General features: G+C 48.7%; 1 protein-coding gene across 1 annotated transcript in view; it reads right to left on the minus strand.

The window, feature by feature from the left end:
• Positions 1-19,579, minus strand: part of DEPDC1B (DEP domain containing 1B) — a 179,981-nt gene that overhangs the window by 31,847 nt on the left and 128,555 nt on the right. The window contains exon 7 of the mRNA XM_063962849.1: positions 14,298-14,438. Within this exon, the coding sequence (XP_063818919.1) occupies positions 14,298-14,438 (141 nt within the window). The remainder of the gene's footprint in view (positions 1-14,297; positions 14,439-19,579) is intronic.

Here is a 19,579-nt window from a genome sequence, read left to right on the forward strand (position 1 = left end):
TGATCGTCCCTCTGGAGCTTCATGTCCAGTAGCCAAGAAGCCAATCCATCCTGCACGCAGGTGAGTTCACTTCTTCTCCCCTCTGTCCCTCGTTGCAGTGATCCTGTTGCCAGCAGGAATCACTGTAAAATAAAAAACCTAAGCTAAACTCTCTAAGCAGCTCTTTATGAGAGCCACCTAGAATTGCACCCTTCTCGGCCGGGCACAAAAATCTAACTGGAGTCTGGAGGAGGGTCATAGGGGGAGGAGCCAGTACACACCACCTGACCTGTAAAAGCTTTACTTTTGTGCCCTGTCTCCTGCGGAGCCGCTATTCCCCATGGTCCTTTCAGGAACCCCAGCATCCACTTAGGACGATAGAGAAACTATAGGTAGTTTTTTCACACCCCACATAATACCCTGTTTAGTGGTACCTGTAGTATCAGCTAAATGTAACGCCTCCTTCATTGCCAAAATCATATAACGTGTGGCCCTACTGGAAAATACGGTTGATTCGTCACCGTCGCCACTGGAATCAGTGCCTGTGTCTGGGTCTGTGTCGACCGACTGAGGCAAAGGGCGTTTTACAGCCCCTGACGGTGTTTGAGGCGCCTGGACAGGCACTAACTGATTGTCCGGCCGTCTCATGTCGTCAAACGACTGCTTTAGCGTGTTGACACTATCCCGTAATTCCATAAATAAAGGCATCCATTCTGGTGTCGACCCCCTAGGAGGTGACATCCCCATATTTGGCAATTGCTCCGCCTCCACACCAATATCGTCCTCATACATGTCGACACACACGTACCGACACACAGCAGACACACAGGGAATGCTCTTAACGAAGACAGGACCCCACTAGCCCTTTGGGGAGACAGAGGGAGAGTTTGCCAGCACACACCAAAAGCGCTATATATGACAGGGATAGCCTTATAATAAGTGCTCCCTGTATAGCTGCTTTTATAATATAATTTTTGCCACTATTTTGCCCCCCCTCTCTTGTTTTACCCTGTTTCTGTAGTGCAGTGCAGGGGAGAGACCTGGGAGCCGTCCTGACCAGCGGAGCTGTGTAAGGAAAATGGCGCTGTGTGTTGAGGAGATAGGCCCCGCCCCTTTTTCGGCGGCCTCGTCTCCCGCTCTTTAGTGTATTCTGGCAGGGGTTAAATATCTCCATATAGCCCCCGGAGGCTATATGTGAGGTATTTTTTAGCCAAATAGGTTTTCATTTGCCTCCCAGGGCGCTCCCCTCCCAGCGCCCTGCACCCTCAGTGACTGCCGTGTGAAGTGTGCTGAGAGGAAAATGGCGCACAGCTGCAGTGCTGTGCGCTACCTTTAGAAGACTGAGGAGTCTTCTGCCGCCGATTCTGGACCTCTTCATGTTTCAGCATCTGCAAGGGGGCCGGCGGCGAGGCTCCGGTGACCATCCAGGCTGTACCTGTGATCGTCCCTCTGGAGCTTTTGTCCAGTAGCCAAGAAGCCAATCCATCCTGCACGCAGGTGAGTTCACTTCTTCTCCCCTAAGTCCCTCGTTGCAGTGATCCTGTTGCCAGCAGGACTCACTGTAAAATAAAAAACCTAAGCTAAACTTTCTCTAAGCAGCTCTTTAGGAGAGCCACCTAGATTGCACCCTTCTCGGCCGGGCACAAAAATCTAACTGAGGCTTGGAGGAGGGTCATGGGGGGAGGAGCCAGTGCACACCACCTGATCGGAAAGCTTTACTTTTTGTGCCCTGTCTCCTGCGGAGCCGCTATTCCCCATGGTCCTTTCAGGAACCCCAGCATCCACTAGGACGATAGAGAAAAAACCTAAAAACTTTTTCTAAGCAGCTCTTTAGGAGAGCCACCTAGATTGCACCCTGCTCGGACGGGCACAAAAACCTAACTGAGGCTTGGAGGAGGGTCATAGGGGGAGGAGCCAGTACACACCATGTGATCCTAAAAGCTTGCTTTTGTGCCCTGTCTCCTGCGGAGCCGCTATTCCCCATGGTCCTGACGGAGTCCCCAGCATCCACTAGGACGTTAGAGAAATTAATATAATTTCAATAAGCATAGATGTTATATTTACTAAGTGGTGGGTCGGCAGCGATTCTGTCCCCGACATTTAAAGGAACAGTAATATAAAAAGCATAACCAGGAATATTTTTCATTTAATATTATTGCCCTATTGCCAACTAACTGGCCACATAATGCACTAAGCTAACCAGGGGTGTAACAGGTAGAGACTCAGGGGTATATTAACTTAAGTGCAGGTTAATAGAAGTGAAGATATCGCCCATAACAACCAATCAGACTCTTGTTAATATCTTCTAGACGGTGGTAGATAAATAAGTAGAATCTGATTTGTTGCTATGGGCAACATCTCCACTTCTATAAACCTGCACTTTAGTACAGTGTAGCTGTAATAAGAATTTACTCACCGGTAATTCTATTTCTCGTAGTCCGTAGTGGATGCTGGGAACTCCGTAAGGACCATGGGGAATAGACGGGCTCCGCAGGAGACTGGGCACTCTAAAAGAAAGATTAGGTACTATCTGGTGTGCACTGGCTCCTCCCTCTATGCCCCTCCTCCAGACCTCAGTTAAGGAAACTGTGCCCGGAAGAGCTGACACAACAAGGAAAGGATTTGGAATCCAGGGTAAGACTCATACCAGCCACACCAATCACACCGTACAACTCGTGATAACCATACCCAGTTAACAGTATGAACAACAACTGAGCCTCAGTAACAGATGGCTCATAACAATAACCCTTTAGTTAAGCAATAACTATATACATGTATTGCAGAGAGTCCGTACTTGGGACGGGCGCCCAGCATCCACTACGGACTACGAGAAATAGAATTACCGGTGAGTTAATTCTTATTTTCTCTGACGTCCTAGTGGATGCTGGGAACTCCGTAAGGACCATGGGGATTATACCAAAGCTCCCAAACGGGCGGGAGAGTGCGGATGACTCTGCAGCACCGAATGAGCAAAGGCAAGGTCCTCCTCAGCCAGGGTATCAAACTTGTAGAACTTAGCAAATGTGTTTGAACCCGACCAAGTAGCAGCTCGGCAAAGCTGTAAAGCCGAGACCCCTCGGGCAGCCGCCCAAGAAGAGCCCACCTCCTTGTGGAATGGGCTTTCACTGATTTAGGATGCGGCAATCCTGCCGCAGAATGAGCTTGCTGAATCGTGTTACAGATCCAGCGCGCAATAGTTTGCTTTGAAGCAGGAGCACCCAGCTTGTTGGGTGCAAGCAGGATAAACAGTGAGTCAGTTTTCCTGACTCCAGCCGTCCTGGCTACATAGATTTTCAAAGCCCTGACTACATCTAGTAACATGGAGTCCTCCAAGTCCCGAGTAGCCGCAGGCACCACCATAGGTTGGTTCAAATGAAACGCTGATACCACCTTAGGGAGAAATTGGGGACGAGTCCTCAATTCTGCCCTGTCCATATGGAAGATCAGATAAGGGCTTTTACAAGAGAAAGCCGCCAATTCTGACACACGCCTAGCCGAAGCTAAGGCCAATAGCATGACCACTTTCCACGTGAGATATTTTAGCTCCACGGTCTTAAGTGGCTCAAACCAGTGGGATTTCAGGAAACCCAACACAACGTTAAGATCCCAAGGTGCCACTGGAGGCACAAAAGGGGGCTGAATATGCAGCACTCCCTTAACAAACGTCTGAACTTCAGGCAGTGAAGCCAGTTTTGAAAGAAAATAGATAGGGCCTAAATCTGGACCTTTATGGATCCTAATTTTAGGCCCATAGTCACTCCTGACTGTAGGAAGTGCAGGAATCGACCCAGCTGGAATTCCTCTGTAGGGGCCTTCCTGGCCTCACACCAAGCAACATATTTTCGCCATATACGGTGATAATGTTGTGCCGTCACGTCTTTCCTAGCCTTTATCAGCGTAGGAATCACTTCATCTGGAATGCCCTTTTCCGTTAGGATCCGGCGTTCAACCGCCATGCCGTCAAACGCAGCCGCGGTAAGTCTTGGAACAGTCAGGGCCCCTGCTGTAACAGGTCCTGTCTGAGAGGCAGAGGCCATGGTTCCTCTGAGATCATTTCTTGTTGTTCTGGGTACCAAGTTCTTCTTGGCCAATCCGGAACAATGAGTATAGTCCTTACTCCTCTCTTTCTTACTATCCTCAGTACCTTGGGTATGAGAGGAAGAGGAGGGAACACATAAACCGACTGGTACACCCACGGTGTCACTAGTGCGTCCACAGCTATCGCCTGAGAGTCCCTTGACCTGGCGCAATATTTTTTTAGCTTTTTGTTAAGGCGGGACGCCATCATGTCCACCTGTGGCCGTTCCCAACGGTTTACAATCTGCGTGAAGACTTCTGGATGAAGTCCCCACTCTCCCGGGTGTAGGTCATGCCTGCTGAGGAAGTCTGCTTCCCAGTTGTCCACTCCCGGAATGAACACTGCTGACAGTGCTAGCACGTGATTTTCCGCCCATCGGAGAATCCTTGTGGCTTCTGCCATCGCCATCCTGCTTCTTGTGCCGCCCTGTCGGTTTACATGGGCGACCGCCGTGATGTTGTCTGATTGAATCAGCACTGGTTGGTTCTGAAGCAGGGGCTCTGCTTGACTCAGGGCGTTGTAAATGGCCCTTAGTTCCAGGATATTTATGTGTAGTGAAGTCTCCTGACTTGACCACAGTCCCTGGAAGTTCCTTCCCTGAGTGACTGCCCCCCATCCTCGGAGGCTTGCGTCCGTGGTCACCAGGACCCAGTCCTGTATGCCGAATCTGTGGCCCTCGAGAAGATGAGCACTCTGCAGCCACCACAGCAGAGACACCCTGGCCCTTGTGGACAGGGTGATCAACCGATGCATCTGAAGATGCGATCCGGACCATTTGTCTAACAGATCCCACTGAAAGATCCTTGCATGGAACCTGCCGAAGGGAATTGCTTCGTAAGAAGCCACCATCTTTCCCAGGACTCGCGTGCAGTGATGCACCGACACCTGTTTTGGTTTCAGGAGGTCCCTGACCAGAGATGACAATTCCTGGGCCTTCTCCACCGGGAGAAACACCTTCTTCTGTTCTGTGTCCAGAATCATGCCCAGGAAGAGCAGACGCATCGCAGGAATCAGCTGCGACTTTGGGATATTCAGAATCCAGCAGTGCTGTAGCAACACTTCCCGAGAAAGTGCTACGCTGACTAACCACTGCTCTCTGGACCTCGCCTTTATAAGGAGATCGTCCAAGTACGGGATAATTATAACTCCCTTCTTCCGAAGGAGTATCATCATTTCGGCCATTACCTTGGTAAATACTCTCGGTGCCGTGGACAGACCAAACGGCAACGTCTGGAATTGGTAATGACAATCCTGTACCACAAACCTGAGGTACTCCTGGTGAGGTGGGTAAACGGGGACATGCAAGTAAGCATCCTTGATGTCCAGCGACACCATAAAATCCCCCTCTTCCAGGCTAGCAATAACCGCCCTGAGCGATTCCATTTTGAACTTGAACTTCCTTATATAAGTGTTCAAGGATTTTAAATTCAGAATGGGTCTCACCGAACCGTCTGGTTTCGGTACCACAAACATTGTGGAATAGTATCCCCGTCCCTGTTGAAGGAGGGGAACCTTGATTATCACCTGCTGGAGGTACAGCTTGTGAATTGCCGCCAGTACTAACTCCCTTTCCCTGGGAGCAGCTGGCAAGGCTGATTTGAGGTAACGGCGAGGGGGAGTCGCCTCGAACTCCAGCTTGTATCCCTGAGATACAATTTGTACAGCCCAGAGATCCACTTGTGAGCAAACCCACTGGTTGCTGAAGTTTCGGAGACGCGCCCCCACCGCACCTGGCTCCGCCTGTGGAGCCCCAGCGTCATGCGGTGGACTTAGAGGAAGCGGGGGAGGATTTTTGTTCCTGGGAACTGGCTGCCTGGTGCAGCTTCTTTCCTCTACCCCTGCCTCAGGGCAGAAAGGATGCGCCTCTGATCCGCTTGCCTTTCTGAGGCCGAAAGGACTGTACATGATAATATGGTGCTTTCTTAGGCTGTGAGGGAACCTGAGGTAAAAAAGTTGACTTCCCGGCTGTTGCCGTGGATACGAGGTCCAAAAGACCGTCCCCAAACAATTCCTCACCCTTATAAGGCAAAACCTCCATGTGTCTTTTAGAATCAGCATCACCTGTCCACTGCCGAGTCCATAATACTCTCCTGGCAGAAATGGACATTGCATTAATTCTAGATGCCAGCTGGCAAATGTCCCTCTGTGCATCCCGCATATATAAGACGACGTCTTTTAATAAGAATTTACTTACCGATAATTCTATTTCTCATAGTCCGTAGTGGATGCTGGGAACTCCGAAAGGACCATGGGGAATAGCGGCTCCGCAGGAGACTGGGCACAAAAGTAAAAGCTTTAAGACTAGCTGGTGTGCACTGGCTCCTCCCCCTATGACCCTCCTCCAAGCCTCAGTTAGGATACTGTGCCTGGACGAGCGTACACAATAAGGAAGGATTTTGAATCCCGGGTAAGACTCATACCAGCCACACCAATCACACCGTACAACCTGTGATCTGAACCTAGTTAACAGCATGATAACAGAGGAGCCTCTGAAAAGATGGCTCACAACAATAATAACCCGATTTTTGTAACTATGTACAAGTATTGCAGACAATCCGCACTTGGGATGGGCGCCCAGCATCCACTACGGACTATGAGAAATAGAATTATCGGTGAGTAAATTCTTATTTTCTCTGACGTCCTAGTGGATGCTGGGAACTCCGAAAGGACCATGGGGATTATACCAAAGCTCCCAAACGGGCGGGAGAGTGCGGATGACTCTGCAGCACCGAATGATAGAACTCCAGGTCCTCCTCAGCCAGGGTATCAATTTTGTAGAATTTTACAAACGTATTTGCTCCTGACCAAATAGCTGCTCGGCAAAGTTGTAAAGCCGAGACCCCTCGGGCAGCCGCCCAAGATGAGCCCATCTTCCTTGTGGAGTGGGCATTTACAGATTTTTGGCTGTGGCAGGCCTGCCACAGAATGTGCAAGCTGAATTGTACTACAATTCCAACGAGCAATAGTCTGCTTAGAAGCAGGAGCACCCAGCTTGTTGGGTGCATACAGGATAAACAGCGAGTCAGATTTTCTGACTCCAGCCGTCCTGGAAACATATATTTTCAGGGCCCTGACAACGTCTAGCAACTTGGAGTCCTCCAAGTCCCTAGTAGCCGCAGGCACCACAATAGGTTGGTTCAGGTGAAACGCTGAAACCACCTTAGGGAGAAACTGAGGACGAGTCCTCAATTCCGCCCTGTCCGAATGGAAAATCAGATAAGGGCTTTTCCAGGATAAAGCCGCCAATTCTGACACGCGCCTGGCCCAGGCCAGGGCCAACAGCATGACCACTTTCCATGTGAGATATTTTAACTCCACAGATTTAAGTGGTTCAAACCAATGTGACTTTTTGGAACCCAAAAACTACATTGAGATCCCAAGGTGCCACTGGAGGCACAAAAGGAGGCTGTATATGCAGTACCCCTTTTACAACGTCTGAACTTCAGGGACTGAAGCTAGTTCTTTTTGGAAGAAAACTGACAGGGCCGAAATTTGAACCTTAATGGACCCCAATTTCAGGTCCATAGACACTCCAGTTTGCAGGAAATGTAGGAATCGACCCAGTTGAATTTCCTCCGTCGGGCCTTACTGGCCTCGCACCACGCAACATATTTTTGCCAAATGCGGTGATAATGTTTTGCGGTTACATCCTTCCTGGCTTTGATCAGGATAGGGATGACATCATCCGGAATGCCTTTTTTCCTTCAGGATCCGGCGTTCAACCGCCATGCCGTCAAATGCAGTCGCGGTAAGTCTTGGAACAGACAGGGTCCTTGCTGAAGCAGGTCCCTTCTTAGAGGTAGAGGCCACGGATCCTCCGTGAGCATCTTTTGAAGTTCCGGTTACCAAGTCCTTCTTGGCCAATCCGGAGCCACGAATATAGTGCTTACTCCTCTCCATCTTATCAATCTCAGTACCTTGGGTATGAGAGGCAGAGGAGGGAACACATACACTGACTGGTACACCCACGGTGTTACCAGAGCGTCTACAGCTATTGCCTGAGGGTCCCTTGACCTGGCGCAATACCGGTCGAGTTTTTCCCAACGGTTTATAATCATGTGGAAGATTTCTGGGTGAAGTCCCCACTCTCCCGGGTGGAGGTCGTGTCTGCTGAGGAAGTCTGCTTCCCAGTTGTCCACTCCCGGAATTGCTGACAGTGCTATCACATGATTTTCCGCCCAGCGAAGAATCCTTGCAGCTTCTGCCATTGCCCTCCTGCTTCTTGTGCCACCCTGTCTGTTTACGTGGGTGACTGCCGTGATGTTGTCCGACTGGATCAACACCGGCTGACCTTGAAGCAGAGGTCTTGCTAAGCTTAGAGCATTGTAAAAGGCCCTTAGCTTCAGGATATTTATGTGAAGTGATGTCTCCAGGCTTGACCATAAGCCCTGGAAATTCCTTCCCTGTGTGACTGCTCCCCAGCCTCGCAGGCTGGCATCCGTGGTCACCAGGACCCAGTCCTGAATGCCGAATCTGCGGCCCTCTAGAAGATGAGCACTCTGCAACCACCACAGGAGGGACACCTTTGTTCTTGGTGACAGGGTTATCCGCTGATGCATCTGAAGATGCGACCCGGACCATTTGTCCAGCAGGTCCCACTGGAAAGTTCTTGCGTGGAATCTGCCGAATGGGATTGCTTCGTAGGAAGCCACCATTTTACCCAGAACCCTTGTGCATTGATGCACTGAGACTTGGCTCGGTTTTAGGAGGTTCCTGACTAGCTCGGATAACTCCCTGGCTTTCTCCTCCGGGAGAAACACCTTTTTCTGGACTGTGTCCAGGATCATCCCTAGGAACAGAAGACGAGTCGTCGGAACCAGCTGCGATTTTGGAATATTGAGAATCCAATCGTGCTGCCGCAACACTACCTGAGATAGTGCTACACCGACCTCCAACTGTTCCCTGGATCTTACCCTTATCAGGGAATCGTCCAAGTAAGGGATCACTAAAATTCCCTTCCTTAGAAGGAATATCATCATTTCGGCCATTACCTTGGTAAAGACCCGGGGTGCCGTGGACCATCCATACGGCAGCGTCTGAACTGATAGTGACAGTTCTGTACCATAAACCTGAGGTACCCTTGGTGAGAAGGGTAAATTTGGACATGAAGGTAAGCATCCTTGATGTCCCGAGACATCATGTAGTCCCCTTCTTCCAGGTTCGCAATCACTGCTCTGAGTGACTCAATCTTGAATTTGAACCTCTGTATGTAAGTGTTCAAAGATTTTAGATTTAGAATCGGTCTCACCGAGCCGTCCGGCTTCGGTACCACAACAGTGTGGAATAATACCCCGTTCCCTGTTGCAGGAGGGGTACCTTGATTATCACCTGCTGGGAATACAGCTTGTGAATGGCTTCCAAAACTGTCTCCCTGTCAGAAGGAGACATCGGTAAAGCCGACTTTAGGAAACGGCGAGGGGGAGACGTCTCGAATTTCAATTTGTACCCCTGAGATATCACCTGAAGGATCCAGGGGTCTACTTGCGAGTGAGCCCACTGCGCGCTGAAATTCATTGAGACGGGCCCCCCACCGTGCCGGATTCTGCTTGTAAAGCCCCAGCGTCATACTGAGGGCTTGGTAGAGGCGGGAGAGGGTTTCTGTTATTGGGAACTGGCTGATTTCTGCAGCCTTTTTCCTCTCCCTCTGTCACGGGGCTGAAATGAGGAACCTTTTGCCCGCTTGTCCACGAAAAGACTGCGCCTGATAATACGGCGTCTTCTCATGTTGAGAGGCGACCTGGGGTACAAACGTGGATTTCCCAGCTGTTGCCGTGGCCACCAGGTCAGAAAGACCGACCCCAAATAACTCCTCTCCTTAATAAGGCAATACTTCCAAATGCCGTTTGAAATCCGCATCACCTGACCACTGTCGTGTCCATAACCCTCTACTGGTAGAAATGGACAACGCACTTAGACTTGATGCCAGTCGGCAAATATTCCGCTGTGCATCACGCATATATAGAAATGCATCTTTTAAATGCTCTATAGGCAAAAATATACTGTCCCTATCTAGGGTATCAATATTTTCAGTCAGGGAATCCGACCACGCCAACCCAGCACTGCACATCCAGGCTGAGGCGATTGCTGGTCGCAGTATAAAACCAGTATGTGTGTAAATACATTTTAGGATACCCTCCTGCTTTCTATCAGCAGGATCCTTAAGGGCGGCCATCTCAGGAGAGGGTAGAGCCCTTACAAGCGTGTGAGCGCTTTATCCACCCTAGGGGGTGTTTCCCAACGCACCCTAACCTCTGGCGGGAAAGGATATAATGCCAATAACATTTTAGAAATTATCAGTTGTTATCGGGGGAAACCCACGCATCATCACACACCTCATTTAATTTCTCAGATTCAGGAAAACTACAGGTAGTTTTTCCTCACTGAACATAATACCCCTTTTTGGTGGTACTCGTATTATCAGAAATGTGTAAAACATTTTTCATTGCCTCAATCATGTAACGTGTGGCCCTACTGGAAGTCACATTTGTCTCTTCACCGTCGACACTGGAGTCAGTATCCGTGTCGGCGTCTATATCTGCCATCTGGGGTAACGGGCGCTTTAGAGCCCCTGACGGCCTATGAGACGTCTGGACAGGCACAAGCTGAGTAGCCGGCTGTCTCATGTCAACCACTGTCTTTTATACAGAGCTGACACTGTCACGTAATTCCTTCCAACAGTTCATCCACTCAGGTGTCGACCCCCTAGGGGGTGACATCACTATTACAGGCAATCTGCTCCGTCTCCACATAATTTTTCTCCTCATACATGTCGACACAAACGTACCGACATACAGCACACACACAGGGAATGCTCTGATAGAGGACAGGACCCCACTAGCCCTTTGGGGAGACAGAGGGAGAGTTTGCCAGCACACACCAGAGTGCTATATATATACAGGGATAACCTTATATAAGTGTTTTTCCCCTTATAGCTGCTGTATTGTTTATACTGCGCCTAATTAGTGCCCCCCTCTCTTTTTTAACCCTTTCTGTAGTGTAGTGACTGCAGGGGAGAGCCAGGGAGCTTCCCTCCAATGGAGCTGTGAGGGAAAATGGCGCCAGTGTGCTGAGGAGATAGGCTCCGCCCCCTTATCGGCGGCCTTATCTCCCGTTTTTCTATGTATCCTGGCAGGGGTTAAATGCATCCATATAGCCCAGGAGCTATATGTGATGTATTTTTTTGCCATATAAGGTATTTTTATTGCGTCTCAGGGCGCCCCCCCCCAGCGCCCTGCACCCTCAGTGACCGGAGTGTGAAGTGTGCTGAGAGCAATGGCGCACAGCTGCGGTGCTGTGCGCTACCTTATTGAAGACAGGACATCTTCTGCCGCCGATTTTCCGGACCTCTTCTGCTCTTCTGGCTCTGTAAGGGGGACGGCGGCGCGGCTCTGGGACCCATCCATGGCTGGGCCTGTGATCATCCCTCTGGAGCTAATGTCCAGTAGCCTAAGAAGCCCAATCCACTCTGCACGCAGGTGAGTTCGCTTCTTCTCCCCTTAGTCCCTCGATGCAGTGAGCCTGTTGCCAGCAGGACTCACTGAAAATAAAAAACCTAATTTAAACTTTTACTCTAAGCAGCTCAGGAGAGCCACCTAGATTGCACCCTTCTCGTTCGGGCACAAAAATCTAACTGAGGCTTGGAGGAGGGTCATAGGGGGAGGAGCCAGTGCACACCAGCTAGTCTTAAAGCTTTTACTTTTGTGCCCAGTCTCCTGCGGAGCCGCTATTCCCCATGGTCCTTTCGGAGTTCCCAGCATCCACTAGGACGTCAGAGAAATATGTTCTATGGTTAGTAAAATAGTATCCCTGTCGAGGGAATCAATGTTGTCTGACAGAGTATCAGACCATGCGGCTGCAGCACTACACATCCATGCTGAAGCAATAGCAGGTCTCAGTATAGTACCTGAGTGTGTATACACAGACTTCAGGATAGCTTCCTGCTTTCTATCCGCAGGCTCCTTTAAGGCAGCCGTATCCTGAGACGGCAGTGCCACCTTTTTTGATAAGCGTGTGAGCGCCTTGTCCACCCTAGGGGATGTTTCCCAACGTAACCTATCCGTTGGCGGGAAAGGGTACGCCATCAGTAACCTCTTAGAAATCACTAGTTTCTTATCGGGGGAACTCCACGCTTCCTCACACAATTCATTTAATTCATCAGATGGGGAAAAGTCACTGGCTGCTTTTTCTCCCCAAACATAATACCCTTCTTGGTAGTAACCGGGTTAATATCAGAAATGTGCAATACATTTTTCATTGCAGTAATCATGCATCGGATGGCTTTAGTAGACTGTGCATTTGTCTCATCCTCATCTACACTGGAGTCAGACTCCGTGTCGACATCTGTGTCTACCATCTGAGCTAGCGGGCGTTTATGAGCCCCTGATGGCCTCTGAGACGCCTGGGCAGGCGCGGGTTGAGATCCCGGCTGTCCCAAGGCTGCTGCGTCATCGAACCTTTTATGTAAGGAGTTGACACTGTCTGTTAAGACCTTCCACATATCCATCCAATCCGGTGTCGGCCCCGTCGGGGGCGACACCACACTTATCTGCCCTTGCTCCACCTCCACGTAACCCTCCTCATCAAACATGTCGACACAGCCGTACCGACACACCGCACAAACACAGGGAATGCTCTGACTGAGGACAGGACCCCACAAAGTCCTTTGGGGAGACAGAGAGAGAGTATGCCAGCACACACCACAGCTCTATATAACATAGGGATTTACACTATAATGAGTGATTTTTCCCAATAGCTGCTTAATATATATTATTTGCGCCTAAATTTATGTGCCCCCCCTCTCTTTTTTACCCTTCTTGTATCAGGAATACTGCAGGGGAGAGCCTGGGGAGCTGCTTCCAGCGGAACTGTGAAGGAAAAATGGCGCTGGTGTGCTGAGGAAGAAGGCCCCGCCCCCTCAGCGGCGGGCTTCTCCCTGCAGTTTCTGACTGAAAAATGGTGGGGGTTTTACACATATACAGTCACAGACTGTATTATGTGTATTTTTATGCCAAAAGGTATTTTATTGCTGCCCAGGGCGCCCCCCCCCAGCACCCTGAACCCTACAGTGACCGGAGTGTGTGGTGTGCAGTGGGAGCAATGGCGCACAGCTGCAGTGCTGTGCGCTACCTTAATGAAGACCGGAGTCTTCTGCCGCGATTTCATCTCCTTCTCTTCTGTCTTCTGGCTCTGCAACGGGGACGGCGGCGTGGCACCGGGAACGGACGATCGAGGTCAGGCCCTGTGTTCGTACCCTCTGGAGCTAATGGTGTCCAGTAGCCTAAGAAGCACAAGCTAGCTGCACGCAGGTAGGTTTGCTTCTCTCCCCTCAGTCCCTCGTAGCAGTGAGTCTGTTGCCAGCAGATCTCACTGAAAACAAAAAACCTAACAAATACTTTCTTTCTAGCAAGCTCAGGAGAGCTCACTAGGAGCACCCAGCTCTGGCCGGGCACAGATTCTAACTGAGGTCTGGAGGAGGGGCATAGAGGGAGGAGCCAGTGCACACCAGATAGTACCTAATCTTTCTTTTAGAGTGCCCAGTCTCCTGCGGAGCCCGTCTATTCCCCATGGTCCTTACGGAGTTCCCAGCATCCACTAGGACATCAGAATTTTTTTTAGCCCTCTCATACTAGACATGTACTGTACTGTGATATCATATTGTCCTGTGATTTCCCATACCACTAGATACAATTATATGTTAGAGAAACTGTGCAAGGCTTTTTACTGTAATGTTTAGTGCAGTCCAAAAACTACAGTATGCACTAGTGATGTTTACAAAGTGCTGTGCTTATATCTATGTAATAATTCTGTAAGGCCTGTCCAGTCTTTAAGAATCTGACGGCAACTAAGTATTATAAAGGTATATGGTTTAGACCGATATATATTAATATTAGGGTTTATGGGGGGAATGCAATTGTTGTTTGGATTCCTACAAGCAATGGACTCCTGATGGCAGTTATTCAGTTATTTGCTGATCAGGTGCAACTGCGTGACCTCTGCTCACTGCCTTCTGAGGTGGCAAGCAGAAACCTGCAAAGGTCGGCTGTTTGGGTGCACTAACTAGGACTCTGCGTGGGTTTAGCGGCTTTATGCGTCTAAGCCCGGAGCATTTGTATGTGGTAAAACAAATCAATTACTTTTTCGGTCGCCCGTTACTTATCACTGACCAAAACACTATTGAATTACTCCCATGAATTTTTGTTTATTTTTTATTTTGGCAAATCATGTTCAGTTATTTACTTACCAAGTATATTTACAAAAACATCAAAAAGTTGAAATGTCAGGAGTGGCTCATGAAGATAACTGTAATAATCAGTGATGGTTTTGAACACGTCCCTCTCAAACCTCAAATACATTGGATGCTTCACGTCAGAGCAATTTGGCCCTAAATATATATAAAAAAAATTATATAGTTATGGTAGACTTATTGTCGATAACGCTATTTCTCCTAAGCCCACAGTATCCACAGGATAAACATTGGGATATGAGGTAGCAACAGCGTATTGGCACCAACAATCAAAGCTTTCGGCCTCCCAGAGTGCAACGGGCCAGTCCCATATATCCCCGCGTCCTGGCTCAGGCAATTCAGTTTTTTCCAAAGCTCAAGGCAGGAGCATCATAGTGAGCCCTAATCAGGCGAGAACACACATGCACACCCTCCTTACAAGAAGGAAAAGGTTAGTAGGTGAAAGGATCCTCAAATCAGGTGCGTCAGGATGGGATCCCTGTGGATACTGTGGACTTAGGAGAAATTGAGTTATCGACGGTAAATCTACCATAACTATATATTTCTCCTGCATGGTCCACAGGTTATCCACAGGATAAGCATTGGGATGTCCCAAAGAAAATTTAGTGGTGGGGACGCTCCTGATTGGACAGGAGAATCCTTCACCCGAATTCAGCGTCCTAAGAGGAAAAGGTATCAAAGGCATAATGTCTAATGAATGTGTTAATGGAAGACCATGTGGCTGCCTTACATATCTGTTCAGCTGAAGCACCACGTTGTGCTGCCCAAGACGGACCTACCTTACGAGCAGAGTGAGCAAAGACATTAGCCGGAATAGGGAGATCAGCTTGAGAATATGCTTCTGAAATCGTCCTACGAAGCCACCTCGCCAGTGTCTGCTTATCAGCAGGCCATCCTCTCTTGTGAAATCCATAGAGAACAAAGGGGCAGATGTATTCACCTGGAGAAGGCATAAGGCAGTGATAAACGCACCACTAATCAGCTCCTAACTGTTAATTTACATATTGGAGCTGATTTGCTGGTGTGTTTATCACCTTGCACTTATCACTGGTTTATCACTTCCTTATGCCTTCTTCAGGTTAATATATCTGCCCCATTGAGTGTGTCTGTCTTTCTGATGGCACTGGTACGATCCACGCAGATCCTTAATGCACGGACCACGTCCAGCGATGCATCTCCCGCAGAAAGGCCCGGTACCTGGAATGCCAGGACTACAATTTCTTCATTATGGTGGAATTTAGACACCACCATCAAAAGATACCCAGATCTAGTTCTGAGAACTGCTTTATCTGGATAAAAAAAAATCAGAAATGGGGAACGACATGATAATACCCCTAAATCTGAAACTCTTCTAGCTGAAGCAATAGCCAGTAGAAAGAGAACTTTAGCTGTCAGCCATTTAAGATCCACTTGCTTTAGTGGTTCAAATGGAGCAACTTTAAGCGCCTTTAGGACTAAACTTAAGTCCCAAGGCACTGCAGGAGGAACAAAAGGAGGTTGAATGTGAAGCATTACCTGGAAAAAAATGCGAACATCCTGTAGGTTAGCAATTTTCTTTTGAAACCATACAGTCAATGCTGATACCTGCACTCTCAAGGAAGCCACCTGTAGACCTTTGTCAATTTCCTGCATGAAGGAATGCTAGGACTCTGGAAACTCTGAAAGACCTAGGGTAAAATTTCCGGTCATTGCACCACTGAATATAGGCTTGTCATATTCGGTGATAAATGCGAGCTGAGGATGGTTTCCTTGATCTGAGCATTGTTTGAATTACCTGTTGTGAGAATCCTCTTGCTTTCAGGATGGAAATCTCAAGGGCCACGCCGTCAAAGACAGTCAATCCAGGTGTTTCTAATAGCAAGGACCCTGGGACAGTAGATCTGGACGTTGAGGGAGTAGAAATTGAGCATCCATCGACAGCCTCTGCAGATCTGTGTACCAATGTCTTCTGGGCCAAGCCGGAGCTATTAGTATCACGGCACCCCTTTTGTGTTTTACCTTTCGCATCACCTTGGGTAACAGGCCTATCGGTGGAAACACATTGGCCAGATGAAAGTCCCATCTCACTGACAGGGCATCCACAAAGGTCACTCTGGGATCCTTTGTTCTTGACTCGTATACGGGAACTTTGTTGTTCTGACGGGACGCCATGAGATCTATCTCCGGTAACCCCCACTTGTCTACCAGAATCTGGAAGACCTTGGGGTGTAAAGCACGTTCGTTTACATGAATGACATGTCAACTGAGAAAATCCGCTTCCTAGTTTAGGACTTTCGGAATGAATACTTTGGACAAAGCTTGATGATGAAGCTCTGCCCATCTTAACGTGCAGCTTACCTCCTTCATTGCTTTTTGGCTGCGAGTTCCTCCCTGATGATTGAGGTACGCTACTGCCGTTGCATTGTCCGAGCGAATCTGAACTGGTTTCCCCTAGAGGATGTCCTTTGCCTGAATGAGTGCCATATGCAGCATATGGCCAGGAGTTCCAATATAATTATTGACAGGCAACTTTCTTCCTTGGTCCACTGCCCCTGGAAGCAACTTCTTCCTGACACTGCTCCGCAGCCCTGTAGACTGGCATCCGTTGTCAGAACTTCCCAATATGATATCCAAATGGGTTTCCCTTTGTCCAGATGGGATGTATGTAGCCACCAGGCTAATGACCTACTTACTGCCAAAGGAAGGACCATAGAAATAGCCGCCTGTTTGATATATGCAATATAGAATTTTTGCTCTCTAGATGCCAATGAAAGATCATCCTCCAATGCATCAGCCCAGGCTGCCACTGCTTTTGCCATCCAGGCTGAAGCCATGGCTGGTCTTATGATTGCTCCAGACAAGGAGAAAATGGTTTTTAAAAAAACATCTATTTTCCTATCCATGACATAATTTAATGATGTTGAAGGCAGAGGTAATGTAGATTTTCGCACCAATCGAATGACATGCGTATCTACTTTGGGAGCCACCTCCCTTTTTAAACAGTTCCCAGCCAGAAGAGGATAACTGGGATTCTATTTCTTTGGAATTCTTAACTTCTTACTGGGTGTTACCCAAGCTTCTTGCATAATTTCCGTCATCTGTTCTGACCCAGGAAACTCAGTCCTTAGATTTTAACAAAGGCTCATCTGCTTCCTCTATGGATCGAATGGCTTTCATAGCACTAATTAGTTCAGGTATTTCCACTGAGCTGAGACATTCATCCTCGTCTCTGTATGCAGACCCGGAGTGCGATGAGTCCTCATCCTCTGACGAGTCCCCATCTGAAACATGTGTAGACTGTGAAGATGGTGTTTTATGTCCATGTGATTTACTTACCACAGGCCTTTCATCCTGTTTAAGTTGAAAGGCTGCAGATTCCTGTACTGGATGTGGTAAATCACATGGGGAATGTTGCATGTAAGGGTTAATAGGGTAACCTATCCCTGGTATAGGAGTTGGAATTATCCGCTCAGCTATACTGGATAATGTCTGTGCAAAGGTAGCCCATGGGGGTTCAACCTGAACCTGTGTCTGCCTCGGATTATTCAGGAGGCTTTGGTGAAAGCTAAAACAGTTTGCACATAATCCATTTTGAACCAGTTTCTGAGAGGTTAACCCAGCTTTGCAAGACAAACATGAAATGAGTGTTGGTGCTGCTGTGGAGAATGTATCCTCCTCACCCTTGCCTCTTTTATGCTAGCCATACATCAGACCAACTTCAGACAAACTTTCCTCCAACTCTCCAAGCATCTAACTTTTCTGTCCAACTAAAACAGTGCTCCACACATCTAACCAACTTTTCAACAGACCAGCCAACTTTTCTCCAACCTGTGACCATGGGTGGGGTGCGGTGGTGGTGCGATCATGGGGCAGTGAATATCGGTGGGGTGCTGCAATCGCGCAGGGGGGGAGGTCCCGTGGGTGAAATGCAGGGAGCCGCGATCGCGGATGGGGTGCCGCGACTGCGGGGGTGCAGTGATTTTTGGTGTCACTGCTGGGGTGATGTACTGCCATAGCTGCCCCTGGTCCTTCTCCTGCTCCGCCTCCACTGCTGGGGGTCCCGGTGTTACAGGGCCAGCTCTGCAGCAGTGATGAACTACAGCAGCTGCCCCTGAACCTCATCCCAGATCCTGCTCCACAGTGCTGCCCAGCAGGCAGTGATGGTGAAAGAAGTAGGCGGACACTGCTGGCCAGAGTCCGCCTGCTTATCATTCAGTTGGGGGGAAAGTTCCCCCTACACCTGAACGATTAGTTGGGAAAATCAATTTCTGCCCGTTTTTTAGCGTGTGGGAACAAACAGCTGATAATTGTTTGCTCCCACACACTGCCAGATTATCTTCCCAACCAGCTAACTAGCTGGCTGGTTGGAACAGTATCTTCCTAATGTATGGCTAGCATTAGACATGATAACAATCATACACCTGTACAGTGTTAACTACACAATTTGGGACTGCAATCACTTTAAAAAGGGTTAAAGTGAAATACAATCTGATCCTTCCCTGCTTTGCACCAGCATTGAGGATTGGAATACATAGAAAACTGACAAACAGTAAAGTCAGCAATCACACTAGCAATCAGTCACAGGTTATACATTAGTGTAATAAGCAATATGAGCACATAATGAACTACAGATACATTTCAAGTATGTAGGAGAAACATATTACTGCATTACCTTATATAGGAGTTTAAACGTATTCAGTGGCACAGTGAAAGAAACAGCAGCAATAGTTTACAGACTCATATGCATCAGACACTTATCAAACTATTCGTACTCAATGGAAGATAGACTCTTAGTGCTGTATCACCTACAGTAGCTCAGGAGAGTGGGATACAGGGAGACTTCACCCCGCTTCCAGGATCCATCAATACATTAGTGAACACTGAGTGGATCTAGACGCTAATAGTGTACACAAACACCCAAGTGAACATCGATGCACCAGTCATACAGCCGCCTATGCTGCAACTGGGTCCTTTTAGATACACAGCATCTCGGACAGCAGCAGGAAATCAGTTCATGGCGGGAAACTCGGAAGAAACTGGTCATAAACCAGGGGAAGGGGCAACCAGGGGGAGCGACTTACTCCTCACTGCTCACATCAACCCCAGGGATCACAGCCTCACACTAATCCCTGGAGCCTATGATCCCTGGGACCTAGCGCTGGTGCACCCGAGGTGACAGATGCGTCAGCTACTGTTCGGTAGTCTCCTCCCGAAACAACTCGGCTGTATCTTGCATCTCCTCCGCTAAACGGAACCGACACCTTACTTTCTCCACGTGCTCCAGCCTCAGACTGGTAACG

This window comes from Pseudophryne corroboree, chromosome 1 (assembly GCF_028390025.1).
Source record: "Pseudophryne corroboree isolate aPseCor3 chromosome 1, aPseCor3.hap2, whole genome shotgun sequence".
Taxonomy (NCBI): domain Eukaryota; kingdom Metazoa; phylum Chordata; class Amphibia; order Anura; family Myobatrachidae; genus Pseudophryne; species Pseudophryne corroboree.